This window comes from Cynara cardunculus (assembly GCF_001531365.2).
Source record: "Cynara cardunculus var. scolymus isolate 2C chromosome LG 11, CcrdV1, whole genome shotgun sequence".
Lineage (NCBI taxonomy): Eukaryota > Viridiplantae > Streptophyta > Magnoliopsida > Asterales > Asteraceae > Cynara > Cynara cardunculus.
The window spans coordinates 15,509,231-15,524,219 of NC_037538.1; the positions used below are offsets into that span (position 1 = coordinate 15,509,231).

The 14,989-nt window shown below is 35.1% G+C and overlaps 1 protein-coding gene across 1 annotated transcript; it reads left to right on the forward strand.

The window, feature by feature from the left end:
- The first annotated feature begins 5,933 nt into the window (after positions 1 to 5,933).
- On the forward strand, positions 5,934 to 11,967 carry LOC112521925 (rop guanine nucleotide exchange factor 14-like). The gene is made up of 7 exons (XM_025130933.1): positions 5,934 to 6,113; positions 8,278 to 8,658; positions 8,845 to 8,999; positions 9,103 to 9,177; positions 9,407 to 9,676; positions 10,037 to 10,381; positions 11,494 to 11,967. Exons 1-7 carry the CDS (start codon positions 6,029 to 6,031, stop codon positions 11,875 to 11,877), a joined length of 1,695 nt encoding a protein of 564 aa, XP_024986701.1. The 5' UTR covers positions 5,934 to 6,028; the 3' UTR covers positions 11,878 to 11,967.
- The last annotated feature ends 3,022 nt before the right edge of the window (positions 11,968 to 14,989 follow it).

The following is a 14,989-nucleotide window of genomic DNA, read 5'->3' on the forward strand; positions in this document are numbered from 1 at the left end:
TTTTACAATAAAACCATCAAATGCCAAAGAAATGACAGAAAAGCAAAGGTATAGAGTTTGACACATTTTATTTGTATTTTTACACTGATATCCAAAAGAACAATAATGTTTTTGGTTTTGTTTTTTTCAATGGAATCAATCCAAAAATGCTATATTTGTATAAGATTCAGGTATTGTTTGTTTACCTCTTAATAATTCTATTAAGAGACAACATCTGAATCGTAGACAGATGAATCTTGTTTGGTCAAAAAAATATGTCCCTTAATCATTCTAAAACTCTCTTAGTAATTTTATATCATGAGCCTCACTTAATCATTCAACATCTTAATTTCGTCGTAAATAATTATCAAACAATTACATTTCAGTTTGCACTATATCATGAGAGCCTCTTAATCATTCTGATCATTTAATCATTTTGCACCAAATTATTCAGTAACTGTCAAAGAGTCCCTTACTAATTATTGGTGTTTTTATATCACAAAACCACATTTTAATTCTTGGATAGATATGTTGTAGTTAAGAGTATCAAACATCACATAGTTTTTTTTCTTTTCATAAGAGCGTTATTATGTAAAAAGAAATTATATAATAAATAGTTTATATATTTACCTTGTAAAATAATAAATATTACGTATTTACCATGGTTTTACGGCGTTTATCTTCTGAAATGACGAGAAATCAATAACGCAAATTAACCATAAGAGTGGTGTCTGATTGGTTTGAGCTTGAGCTTCAAAGGTCAAGAGTACCTGGAGGCCTCATGTTCAAATCCAAGGAGGAATAAAAATCCATTTGTGGCCAAGGAGGTTCAAATGCGATGACTTCGGGCTACCCGAAAGCAAATGGTCATTCTGAGATTAGTCGGCTCGCATAGCGGGTTGGATATCCAGGTTAATAAAAAAAAACAATAATGCAAATTTGTTATGTCTATTATTTTGATATTTAAATACAAAATAAATAAACCAAGTAAAACATTTAGATACAAAATAAATACCAACTTTAATTTAAAAGCTAACAATTTTTTTTTTATTAACCTAGATATCCAACCCGCTATGCGAACCAACTAATCCCAAAGTTACTACCCAGTTCGTGGATAGCCCAGAGCCACCACATTTGAACCTCCATAACCACAGGGAGGATCTTTATTCCTACTTGGATTTGAACTTGGACGTTCAGACACTTTTAACCTTTGGAGTTCAAACTCAAACCAATCAGACACCAGCCTTATAGTTAAAGCTGACAAATTTTGTTTCTCAAATATTAAAAAAAAAATGGTTTTCTTTGTAATAGAAATAGTAGAGACAAAATTGACTTCTCCATCATCATCATTGCATATTATACTTGTCTTATGTCGAGATCAAATGTTCAACTATTTGTATCGACACATCTACGTTAATTTCTAACCTCACAAATATATTGTCGGGTTTGTATCGTACAATATCGGGTTCAATTGTATACACCATACAATCTGTAATGGTTTTTATCAGATAAAAATTTATCGTAAATGTAATCTGGTTATTTTACATGGCAGCAGAAACTTTGGTGGAAGATTTAATTACCCACCAGTTAAAATTTAATTTTTTCAAAATTCATTCGAGCTATCGGATCACATATCCAAATTGTAAAGGGTACAAACCCTCCACTTGGTCCTGAGCTCCCATCATTATAAAACGGAATCCTTCTCTCTCACTCTTTCTTTACCCCCTGAATTCGTTCTTGCTTGACGACGACACACACAGTAATCGCATGATTCAGCGATGGTAGATTCAAAAGTGAATGAACATTACATCGTCGGTAATCTACCTGCTCATTTTCACCTCTTCCTCCTTTCTCGTTCTACATTCTTCATCAATGGCGATGCGGATTTGATGTATAACTGCTCTGAATGTCTCGGTTTCAGCTATGTATCACGCCCGTGAAAGAAGAGCATTAAACAACTACATTATGTAATCGAAAAGGTACACACCTCTTCTTTTCATTGCGGAAATTGTTCTTCTGTTAGAACGATTGATTAAATATCCAATCAGATTTGAACTAACTAAGTAGCTTTTTGGTAATCGTTCTGATGCACCTGAAATCTTCCGTTTTGTATGTAATTAGCATTTATATGAACGTGCATCGCACCCACATACACAAACGCGTTAATTAACATATAAATTTGCCGATGCTAATTGCTAGCGGTTGCATTTGTCTGGATTCTCGTTACCGCCATCAGAATCTTCTTCTTCTTCTTCACTTATTTTTTCGTTCTCCTTTTTTCCTTGCTTTTTGGTGTTGTTCAAATGACTATCAAGCTGTACAACACTGAAAAACAAGTTAATCGATGATACAGCTTTTTTTTGTATGTCGTACAGATTTTATTTGTATTTTTTGGTTGATATCCAAAAAAACAATAATGTCTTCGGTTTTGTTTTTTTCATTAAAATCAACCCAAAAATGCAAATAAATTTCAACATGTCAAATCCTCATTGACTTCTTAAATGTAATACATTGCAAGTTGGTTACACCTTGATTTATATGTTTTTTTCCTCTTTCCTTTTAATGGTAATAAAATTGTTGCATACTTATTTGGATAACAGTTGGTTATCGACAACAGTACATATTTATTAATATATTAGTTGTGTACCCGCGTAATGCGGCGGGAGCTATGAATTTTGATGATTTTGAAGTTTCACTGGTTTTATTAGAGAAGATTTAACGATGATATAAGTTACACTTGGTTTTTACATATTAATACAATTTGAATACATAAGAGTTATGGTTCCAATTACAGTCTATCGATGGAAAATTTGTATGACAGTTTAAAATCCAATATATTTAAAATCCAACATATTTAAACGACTTCACAAATGTGTTCTATTTACACCAAGAGCAAAGAATCAAAAAATCGAGAGCGAGATCGAGAGTTCTAGAGCAATTGAATGAGAGAACTTTTTAATAACTCATGGTGAATATCAGTTTGAATCTCACCTTTGGGGATGGAGAGAAGACATGGAGGTATAAGAGGGTAAAAACATGAGTGAAATGTGTCAAAAGTATCTTGGGAACATGAAAAGAAAAAAGGTAATAATGTGTATTAGTAACTTGCACTATATGTTATTTTAATTGTAGATTAAGAGATTTTATATTGAATGCATAAGGTAGTAGTACTTAATGCATTATGAGTTCTTTTTAAGACTTTTAAGACTTCGTGCATAAATGTATAATACCTTGTGCATTAAAAATTGTTTTAAGACTTTTGATAAATCTGGTTTATAAGGTAATATAGATTTATGATAATATAATAAAATACACACGAATATTTGTTTATTGTGTATATATTTCACATAGAACAACTCAAGGGTTTGTGTCGTACAATATCCAATTCAATTTTATACACCATAGATGGTTTTTATCAGATAAAAACTTATCGTAAATGTAATCTGGTTATTCTACACGACAACAGAATCTTTAGTGGAAGAATTCGATCACGTTTCATTTTATATAAGTCCTATATACAGATTGATATCAAAAGATATCAGTATAACTAGTATATGTACAGTTTTATAAATTGATTTTAAGTTTTCAAAAGTATAAATGAACGTTAAATACTTTTCAATTACATACCACCCAATGACGTCTCAATCGTTTTGGTTTATGGAAAGAAGATTCGTGTAGATATACTTTTTGGGCATGGGTCGTTATCTAAATCGATTTTTAGCGAACTTTTGATATCACTTTATTGTTTCCGGTTCTTTTATTTGTAACTACTTTAAATTAAATATGCTATTTGGTTACGTCTTTTTTGATGTTTGTTACAATGTCGATGTCTCGTTAAGCTTGAGAACCCATAAAAGGCAGGGAATTGGCATCTGTCGTGATCAATGACGAAAAAGTTGTTCAGAGTAAAAGTACGGATGTTCGAATTCTTTAAATGAAAGTTTATGGGTTCATTACGATAAAAAGTAATAAGAATAAGGGGTCGTTTACCAAACGCTTACCCGGGTAAGCGCTTACCAAATCACATTACCTTACTGAATGAATATGTGAAGGACCAAGAACCTTACATGGTAAGAGCGAAAGCAAAGGACCGAGAAGAATTACTTGGTAAGTGATGGTGACGACATTGTTGCATGCAATGCCATTTTAGTGGACTAAAATCTTACCCATAAAGCAAGTGATAGTGTTAAATTTTACCGGTAAGCGCTTACCTGGTAAGTGTTTAGTAAACGGCCCCTAAAACTTTTTCATTTTAAATGATTAAGTATGTAAACTATTTTTTTTCATGAAAAAATCATTAAGTTTTCTTATTTTGAATGATTAAGTCTCTGAACATATATTTTGTAATAAATAAACCATCGAACTTTTAAAAAATTGGTTGTCTACATCTTTTTAACAAAAAAAAAAAAAAAACTACTTGTAACCGACTAGAAAGGTCTTAAAGTAGGGGAGAACAATCTAAATTGGTTTTACCATTGACAAACCCTACGTCCTTCAAACCCCTCTCAAACAACGGTATCACTCACCCTCGTCACTCCTTGTCACCCCATCGTTGTCTGTTCTTTATATCGGCTATCACACGGCTGAACCATACTATTGATTTCCCATTGTTTGATCTATTTTTAGGGGGTTACAAGTAGTTTTATTTTAAGACCTTTCTAGTCGATTACCGGTAGTGTCTTTTGGGTTAAAATGATATAAGTAACCAATTTCTTAAAAATTCAATAGTTTAATTTATTGAAGAAAAAATGTTCAAGAATTTAATCATTTAAAATGAGAAAGTTTAATGGTTTTTCATTCAAAAAGTTAGTCTGGGGACTTAATCATTTAAAACGAGAAAGTTTAATGGTTTTTTTCATTTAAAAGAAATAATCTAGGGACTTAATCATTTAAAATGAAAAAGTTTAATGATTTTTTCAATAAAAAAAAAATAGTTCGAGTACTTAATCATTAAAAATGGGCTAATTCATTGGATTTTTCTGAAATTTTCACAAAACTATACAACATTATAATTCTTTTTTACTAATAATCAAATACTTAAAAATTCATTTTTTTATTAACCTGGATATCCAACCCGCTATGCGAGCCGACTAATTCCAGAACGACCACTTGCTTTGCTTTGCAGGTAGCCCGGAGTCACGTATTTGAACCTCCGTGGCCACAAGGGGATTTTTATTCCTCATTGAATTTGAACCTGGGACATCCAGACACTTTTGACATTTTGAGTCCAAGCTCAAACCAATTAGACACCACTCTTGTGGTTTTAAAAATTCATTTTAACAAGTCAAAGTTCGGAAACTTATGAACCACAATTAATCTCACCGGTATCATTTTTAATTTACACACCTCGACTAATCTTATTGGACACTAAAAATAATATTAGAAGAACAATACAGTAGCACGAGCATACTCAAACTAACGATCTATGAGGAATAGCCTCAAAACGAGACCTTTATTTACTAGTTAAAAGCTCGGTAGCCTTTATTATTAGTCGGTTGCTTCGAAGAGATTCGAACAATCTCACCGACATCGTGTAACAAGCACTTAAGAGACAAATACGTAAAACTTTTAAACAAATCTCTTTACGTCGGTCCCATCATTTCCGTTACGAGTAATTGACGTCAAGAGGATTGTTTGAATCTACTAGCTTTAAACATGACAAGACTTTGTGGGGTTAGCTCAACCAGCAGTAAATGTCACGTCTTACAGAATCTTCCTAAGAGGTAACAGTTTAAGTCATGTAAGACCACTCGAGGATTTTCGTAACGGCCATGGGATTAATCGAGATGCTGACCCAGATGTGTCTTTGTCCAACTAATACAATTATTATAGGCCCATAAAGCTTGAACTTTTATTGTCGCTCTTTATGCAAAAAAAAAATATATGTGTGTATATATATATATATATATATGTGTGTGTATATATATATATATATATGTATATATTAAACAATTAGGAGAATGTAAACTTGTTCATCGTTTCCTTGTTCTTGTAATTCCCGCCCAAAACAGCATCTGCAAAGTCTTGTGTTATTAATACTCCATTGAAGATGGTGTTATTGAGGAGGAGGCTCGCTTGTTGTACATGGAACAGAGAAATCAACAGTAGCATCGACTTCGATCAACCACCAAACAGTAAGCGCGCTCTCTCTCTCTCTCTCGATCTCGATCTCGATCTCAAACACATACGTATTTGGATACAGATTCAAAACCGAGAACGATTCATGTGCCTTAATTTCAACTATCTTGCATCAAAGAGCATCTCCAACGCAAGGTTCTTATAAGAACCACCGTTGTGGAGTTCTTGACGAGTTCTTAATTTGATGAGATGGCAATAAAAGGTGTAAAAAGTAAGAACCTCCGTTGGAGATGCTCTGATTCGTCCAAGTCATAAATGGGTAATTAGTTTGGCTACTATCTTGAAATTTGTTCTTATAAATTAGCATTGTTTTTAGATGAATTGCACCAATTATGATATATATATATATATATATATAACTCACAGAGGGTTGTATATTTTTCCTTTCTGCCACTTCCTTGTGAATTTATAAGTCAGTTAAAAGGCATTTGAAAGCTCATGTATTTAAGTCTGTCATCCATACAAGTAAACCCATCTTCGGGGTTGTTTATATATATATATATATATATATATATAACTCACAGAGGGTTGTATATTTTTCCTTTCTGCCACTTCCTTATGAATTTATAAGTCAGTTAAAAGGCATTTGAAAGCTCATGTATTTAAGTCTGTCATCCATACAAGTAAACCCATCTTCGGGGTTGTTTGGGATTGCTTATATGAAACAACTTATGTTTTTCTACAAAAGTCTTTTTCAACTTATTATAAGTTAGAAGGGTTTAATTTCTTCAAAAACTCCTTACTACCTAGCACCACTGGTATAAGTTGTTTATCCAAACACTCAAAAATACTTATTACCGGTGTCACACCGGAATAAGTCAATAAATTGTTTTTTATAAGCAATCTCAAACACCCAGGAAGCCAAGCCACAAGTTCATAATAAAAACCACCAAGGACTTTTCTGACCATCAATTCTGAAAAAATGCCAATAGGAAACAAAGGAGAAAAGATCTGAAGAGAAATGATGCCAAACTAGTCTATCTAAAATGTCAGAATCTAGAAAGATATCTTATAAAATAGATTGAGCCTCTGATGCATAATTTCACGAGTCTTTGTATAATAATAATAAATAAATAAATAAATAAATAAATAGCTTTAAAAATTCAAAAATAGGTGTGTTTGAAAAAATGGCGTGATTTATGCTTATAATAGTGAATAGTGCTTGGACTTTGATCCTTCTCTACCCACTACGATCACATGCTTGAAAGTAACAACTTAGATGGTTCTCAAACTCCATTATTGCATGTGTCACCACTTAAATTCAAATTCAAATTCAAATTCAATATTTTTTTAAATATATAACGTATAATTTTTTATGATGACGTCACGAATTAAACTCAGCCAGTTTTAATAGGGTAATTGTCACTGCTTATGACCTGAACCTGGGTGATCTACTCATGACCAGGATGAAGCCTAGGTGAAAATTGGACAAATCCCTTTTCTTAAGAACACATACAGGATTTGTCACTGCAAAAAAAATAAAACAAAAATTATGATTAAAAAACATAAGAAGATATCTCCACGCTTCAATCAATCTTATTCATTCAGATATTAAATTGATTTATTGCATGGTATTTGGTTGTATCACACCCACAAAGGAAATAAGTACAAGACACTCAAAAGTGGTGGTGGGGACAATTAGGTCATTTTATAGCTTTTGGAAAGTTATCAAACACATGCTAAGCTCTTGTTTCTTGTTGGATCATCTTCGGTTTCTGGGATTCCCACGTTACCTTTTCTTCTTCTTTTTTCTAAAGCAACTTATAATTATTGGTATCCCCTACACTTGCTTGATGTGAATAACATGTTTACTTACAAAATGTGGCTCTGATAACATGTAAAAGCCACGTTAGATTACTCTTCATAAGAGTCCATAACGAGAAAATGGAGGCTTCAACATAAATTTATGAAGAGAAATGGTTCAAGTCTAACCGGAAAGAGGGCAATGCGTAAAAGGATTTTTTGTTGCCTCTAGGAAGAGTTAATTAAGACGTAAAACGACTTATAGAAACCGTTTAGCAAGAAACGACTTATTCGGTGTTGAGGTTCTTAAGCTATGTTTAGCAAACTAGTTATTTGCGATAATACATTTTACATTTCGCTCGATCTGATCTCAAACGTTCATTAATGAAGAACTAAACGAAAAACCGAAACTTTCAGGAATTATGACGTATAACGGGCTTGAGAGCTGCATTCTCAATGCTAACTCTTGTGAGGATGAAAGTGTCGCGAGCAGAGGAGACGAATGTCCAACCGACTCCCTTGACGAAGATGGTTCAAGTTGTTCTTCTAGCAACAACGCTTCCGGATCATTTTCTTCTCAGTGGACGATGATGAAGAGGGACGAGCACGAATGGGAGTACTCAGAGAGCTCACGACAATCCATCGCCAACGAGGAACCGTCATGCGCAGTACAAATCTCCGACATGAAAATAATGAAAGAAAAATTCGCAAAGCTACTCTTGGGTGAAGATAGTACGGGAGGGCGCAAGGGTCACTCCTCTGCTTTGGCTTTGTCGAATGCCATAACAAAGCTCGCTGGTATTAGTTTTTTTATATGACATTATTTGAAATATTACTGTGTCAGTTGATTTCAAAAGTGTCCTAAAAAACTTGTTGGAACACCGAAAAAAGCATCCTATAAACTTATTATAGCATTTTTCCATACAGGAAATGTAATTGTTTGGTCCTATAAACTTAAGTCCTAAGCTGCCTGTGGATTTACAGGAGCTGTATTTGGGGAGCTATGGAAACTGGAGCCTCTGCCAGAGGACAGAAAGAACAAGTGGAGAAGAGAGATGGAATGGCTGCTTGCACCTACGAACTATATGGTTGAGTTGGTTCCGGCTAAGCAATACGGTGCCAATGGCCGGACTCTAGAGGCATCGTCTATTTCGTTAATTCCTACTCGAACTCGTACCAAGTTTCGATATTTTTCTTTAAATGAACTAAAAGGGTTTCTTGTTTCGTTTGATATCGAAGCAGATAATGAGACCAAAAGCTCGTGAAGACGTTCACATGAATCTCCCAGCGCTGCGGAAGTTAGACTCCATGCTTCTTGTAGGTGGTCTCACCACGGATATTTAGATAAATGACCGCTGACAGGTTTTTTGAAATACATGACCCAGAATGCCTAGAAACCTGTGTCGTCAGAAGGTCATGGATTTAAAAAAAACCTGTCAAAATGTCAGTTAGCTGAATAACCCATTTCAGCACTCTCAGCAAAACCAAATGACTTCCAATCTCAGTGTTCATCTAACTCATTGAGTTGGCATAAACACTCTCGCAGGAAACGCTAGATGCAATGACGATTACGGAATTTTGGTACGAGGAAGGAGGATGCCAAGCGGAAGGAAGGATCAAGAGCGTAAAACAAAGCAAAAGATGGTGGCTTCCTACGCCACGAGTACCTGTAGGCGGGCTCTCCGATGGCGAGAGGAAGAAGTTGCTCAACCAGGCGAAATTGGTCCACCAAATTTTCAAGGCTGCTAAATCCATAAACGAGGCTATTTTGCTCGAAATGCCTATACCGACTATCATCGGAGAGGCACTTCCCAAGGTACGCTATCTCGCTTACCATCCGCCTTCTAACTCGAACGATATCCGCCCGTTCTTTGCCACCTAGGAAGGGGTTCTTTCTAACACACCTCAAAATTTGTTAAACCAACCACAAGGGTGGTGCCTGATTGGTTTGAGTTTGGCTCCAAAAGTCAAAAGTACCAGGTCCCAGGTTCAAATCCAAGGAGGAATAAAAATCTCCTTGTGGCCATGGAGGTTCAAATGCGGTGACTCCGGACTATCTGCAAAGCAGGTGGTCGCCATGGGATTAGTCGGCTCGCATAGTGGGTTCGATATCCAGATTAATAAAAAAAAATATTGTTAAACCATGACATCTCCCATTATGTTATATATGATGCAGTCTGGAAAGGCAAGCCTTGGTGATGATCTGTATAGGATGCTGAATACAATCTCTTCTTCAGCTGTTGGAATGCTGAACTTGCTGAACCTGAAATCTGAACACAGCGCCCTCGATACCGTTAACAGACTAGAAGCAGCGATATACGCATGGAAAGAAAGAATCTCGGAACGAACCTGCACTAAATCTCCAGCAAGAACATCATGGTCCTTGAAGGATCCTTCCATGGAGCTCGATAAGATGGAGTTTTTGATCAACCGAGCTGAAGTTCTTCTGCAGCAAATCAGAGTCCGATACCCGAACCTTCCTCAAACGTTTCTTGATGTCATGAAGATTCAATACGGCAAGGTGAGCAAATCATCAGTACATAACGTTATTTAGCTTAATCATCCAAGACTAAAGAATAGGAAGAGGTTAGGGGATGTTTGGAAGTTGATGAATGGTTTGGTGCAGAATGATTAAGTGGTCAGAATGATTAAGAGGCTCTCACGATATAGTCTGTTAACGGTATGTTGTGTGTTTTTAGCTAACAAAACAAAAACTTGTTGTCCCACGTTGGTACGACATTAGACCTTGTCTGGTATGACGTAAGACCAGGACAGTACAGAACTGAGTGGAACAAGAACAAACGAGATGAGACAAGACTGTTAAAAGACCTAAACTACCCACGTCAAATTAATACCTTAAAATCTTCGATATTTCTTTTTTCACAACAACGAAATTGAGTTTACAGGACACTCCGAATCTCTAAGCGTCACAATAGACCGCTTTATAGGACTTAATTTATAGGATCAAAATGTAGAGTGTCCTATCTAAAGGTGTTGTAATAAGTTTATATGACTCATGTTTATAGGACACTTTCTCAAAAGTATCCTATAAAGTTGCTAGTGCGACACTTTATATTAAAAATGTCCTAAAAAACTTATTACGACGTCGAAAAACGTCATATAAATTTATTACAACGCCTTTAGATAGGACACTTTATTTTTTTGGTCCTATAAATTAAGTCCTATAAAAAGGTCTATTAAGACGCTTAAAAATTGAGAGTGTCCTATAAACCCATTTTTGTTGTAGTGTTTACTATCTGTCCAGTCCTATCATGTTTAGTCGCATACCAAAATCTTCGACAATTGTTTCACCCACGTATCCATTAAGAGTAAGAAGGGATGATGTTGACCAACAAATATATTGACCTAGTAAGGAAGTGGTTGCAGTTTGACTAGGTCAATGCCTCAATCAGTGACGTGACGGTAAACAATCATTTTCAATCAGTGCTTACTTAATTTGTGTCGGTAAACGACCCATTCACTTTCTCAAAAAACAGTTTCTCGGTCTCTTGAGACATCTTAACCCCCAGACTCGCCTCCAATGGGATATACTGAGTTTGTGTTGTTTGGTTTGGTTTGGTTTGGTTTACTTCAGACTGTAACATGTGGTTGATCATGAAAATGTGCATACAGGATATAGCCCATGCAATTCTAGAAGCTTATTCTCGTGTTCTAGGAAACGTGGCATTCGGCATCCTCTCCAGAATCGGAGACATTTCTCAAGAAGATGTATCAAGCGATCCTAATTCACCAATGGCAGCCAATAGCCTTCCGGGGGTGAATCTTTCCGGAATCTCAGGTATTTCCGTTTCCAATATAAGTACAAGGCACACTCTGATCGATAAGATGAACAACATAGAAGGGAAATTGGGTTTGTTAAAAGCTGAAAAGGCTTCGTATACAGCATTTTTAAGCGATGAACCGAATTCAAATTCAGTCACAGGAACACCTAGTCGAAGCCCTAGATGTTGTATGGGTAAAGAGGTTTGTTTTACACCCCCCAAAATGTCACCTTAGTTTCAGTTATATCGGTTATGTAAATGATGTTATGATAAACACTGCAAACATATGATTCAACTTTTGCAAAATATTTAGAATACAGTTTGGTCTTAACTAGGATGGACTGAATTAATGGTCTGTCTGGCGTTTGGTACAACTAACAGTGTTTGAGAAGTTATCTGTATAATCTTGGCATGACAAAAATGTTAAAATGACGAGATTGCTTATCAAACAAGTTAATTCAAAATTAAAACCACAAGGGTGGTATCTGATTGGTTTGAGCTTGACTCCAAAGGTCAACAGGAGGTCACATGTTCAAATCCAAGAAGGAATAAAAATTCTCTTGTGGCCACGGAGGTTCAAATGCGGTGACTTCGGGTTATCTGCAAAGCAGGTGGTCTTCTTAGGATTAGTCGGCTCGCATAGCAGGTTGGATATCCAGGTTAATAAAAAAATTAATATATGAACCTGATTTTAGTTGTAAAGCTTAAATTACAAGGGACATATTTTCAATTATTGTAACAAAATTCATCCGTCTGTCAAATAAAAGACATTACTTGGTATTGAAAATATTTTAATAATAATATAATATATGAATTTATTATTACTTCTGGTACCATCTATGTCCCAGATCTAAACAAAAACGATCAAAACAGATAAGTTTGCCTCAAATCTCAAACCAAGGTTTTAAATACCCTAAACGGCTCTTTTGGCCTCAGCGGGTGAAAACCAGTCTCAGAGATCACAGAGGTAAACTCAACTGTTATTGAAGATTTTTACTAAATCTAAACATATAAACCAATCCATGTAAATCTATTAGCATATCAAATCAAAAATTGTTTTAACTCATAGTCCTAACTTAGCCGGCCATGAAGGCGGCAAGAAACTGGGAGATATAAGTAAAAGAAAGAACAAGGGACTTACAAAAAGCTTATACCACTGTCGGCAAGCTTGTTCGTCTTATTTCTTTATTCACCACACTTGATTACAATACTGGAAAGAAAAACTGGAAAATGAAAACACTCCCTAAGAAAACTCTGAGAAAAGAGAGAGACATGCCTCTCTATAAATATAAAAATAAAAGTCCTATTAAGGACAGCTGACTATATAGCTAAAAAGGAAACTGCTTTATTAAAGCAAAAGTTTCTTTTCTAAAAGAAAAAGCAACTTTATAAAAGTTGTCGGCTACTATGGCCGAAAGTAAAGAACTTTTTACAAAAATGTCAAAAAGACTATTAAAGCAAGCTACTTACTTTGCTTTATAGAGTCTTTGAGAGATTCTAATGCTTCATCAATGGAGACGACTAGCTCTTCGGAGCCTTCGACGCTTTGAACATCCTGCTGTATGTCAGAGTTCATGGAACTATCGGAAGGTTGAGAAAGATTTTGATGCAGATCTTTCTTCATATTCTCTATGTAGAGATCAACTATCTCATCCTTGGATAAAGTACCAGCGTATTTCTGGGAGAGTTGTTGGAAGGGACTCGGGATATCCGAACTGGTAGTGGTCTGTTGGCGATCTTCGAATTCTTTCTTATAAATTTGAATTTTCTTGACGATGGCATCATAAAGATCAGCTCCTTCAATAGCAGAGGAGTTTGGACACATACGATCTAGTTTTTCCCAATATTTTGAGAGTCCTTGACGCTTGAGACAAGGGATCATATAATGATCATAGCCAAATATTGGCTTCCATTTCCAAATCCATGGAATGCCAAATTCTATAAAGAAAAGGCAAACATTACTACTATCAATTTGATAGAGTTTTTTACAGTCATTGACTGTTGGAGAATATAACATCCAATCTTTAATATAAGATTTCATATRATCTGGAAAAATAGAAGAACTAGYTCCAAAAWWTTTCCAYSARGAGAARAACCAATTAGGWATYGGTGAATGGAAGCAATTTTCACAAATTTTCAAGAACCAAGAATGTCTTTTGTTCTCGTTATCATAAAGTAGAACTTTAGATAAACCATGGATATAATCCCAATAATTAAACTTGAAATTGYATTTATGAGCGGGTGAAAACCATTCTCGCTCAGCAAGAGGGGAAAAACCCCATTCTTCAAAAGATATAATCTTTTTGATGACAAGTTTTGAAAAATTAAAATTGCCATTTATCTCATCTCTACTATTAGAAGAATGATGAGTGATTTCTACAGATTTTGTAGAAATAAGCAAGCCTTCATAAAATTGGCGTTGTCTCAAAGAACCATGAACAAAAGATGTCTTATGAAGATATCTTTGTAGAATAAAATCAGGATTATCTTTCCATTGAAGATCTTTATCTTCGAGCAGAAGTATAACTTCTTTTTCACCAGTTTCATGAAATTGAGAATTGGAGGAATCTTCCTTGCTGATATTGGCAAAAGAATTTGCAGCGGCCAAAGATTCTTTGGCTTTCTTCTCCTTAATATAATTAAGGTATGCCTCTGCTAGAGGATGGTCTTCTGGGATATCACCCAAGAATCCTGGAATATCTTTTTCCTTATCATGTGATAAGTCTGAAGCTATAAGCTTTTGTTTACCCATCTGGGCAATTACATTATTTCCTCTTCCCCTATTAGAGGAATGTCTGCCACCTCGGCCTCTCCCATGGGAAGAGCTGCCAGCTCCTCTATAAGAGGAGTAAGAGCTATATGAGCTCATGCACAACACATTTGGTTGATCTCCAAGGTACCTGAAAATTAGGAAAGATATTCACGAGTTAAGAAATCAGGCAAATGATTATCTTTGCCTTTAATATGCTGTATATCAAAATCAAAAGGAGCAAGATGGGCTTGCCATCTGGCAAACATTTGCTTAGAAACATCATGTTTAAAATCTTTTTTAAACATGAATTGAGCAGAGCTACAATCAGTTTTTATTAAAAACTTTTGATTATATAAATCATCCTGAAATTTAAGAACACATTTAACAATAGCAAAGTGCTCTTTAACTACAACAGAGTAGTTAAGCTGGGCATTGTTCCATTTGCCGGAATAAAAACGAACAAGAAATTCTTGCTTAGAAATGGGATCAATTTGTTTAAGAATACCTCCATATCCTAAGTTAGAGGCATCAGTCTCAACAATTTTGTTCCAAAGGGGATTTGGAAGCATGAGACAGGGGAGGTTTTTAACCTTTT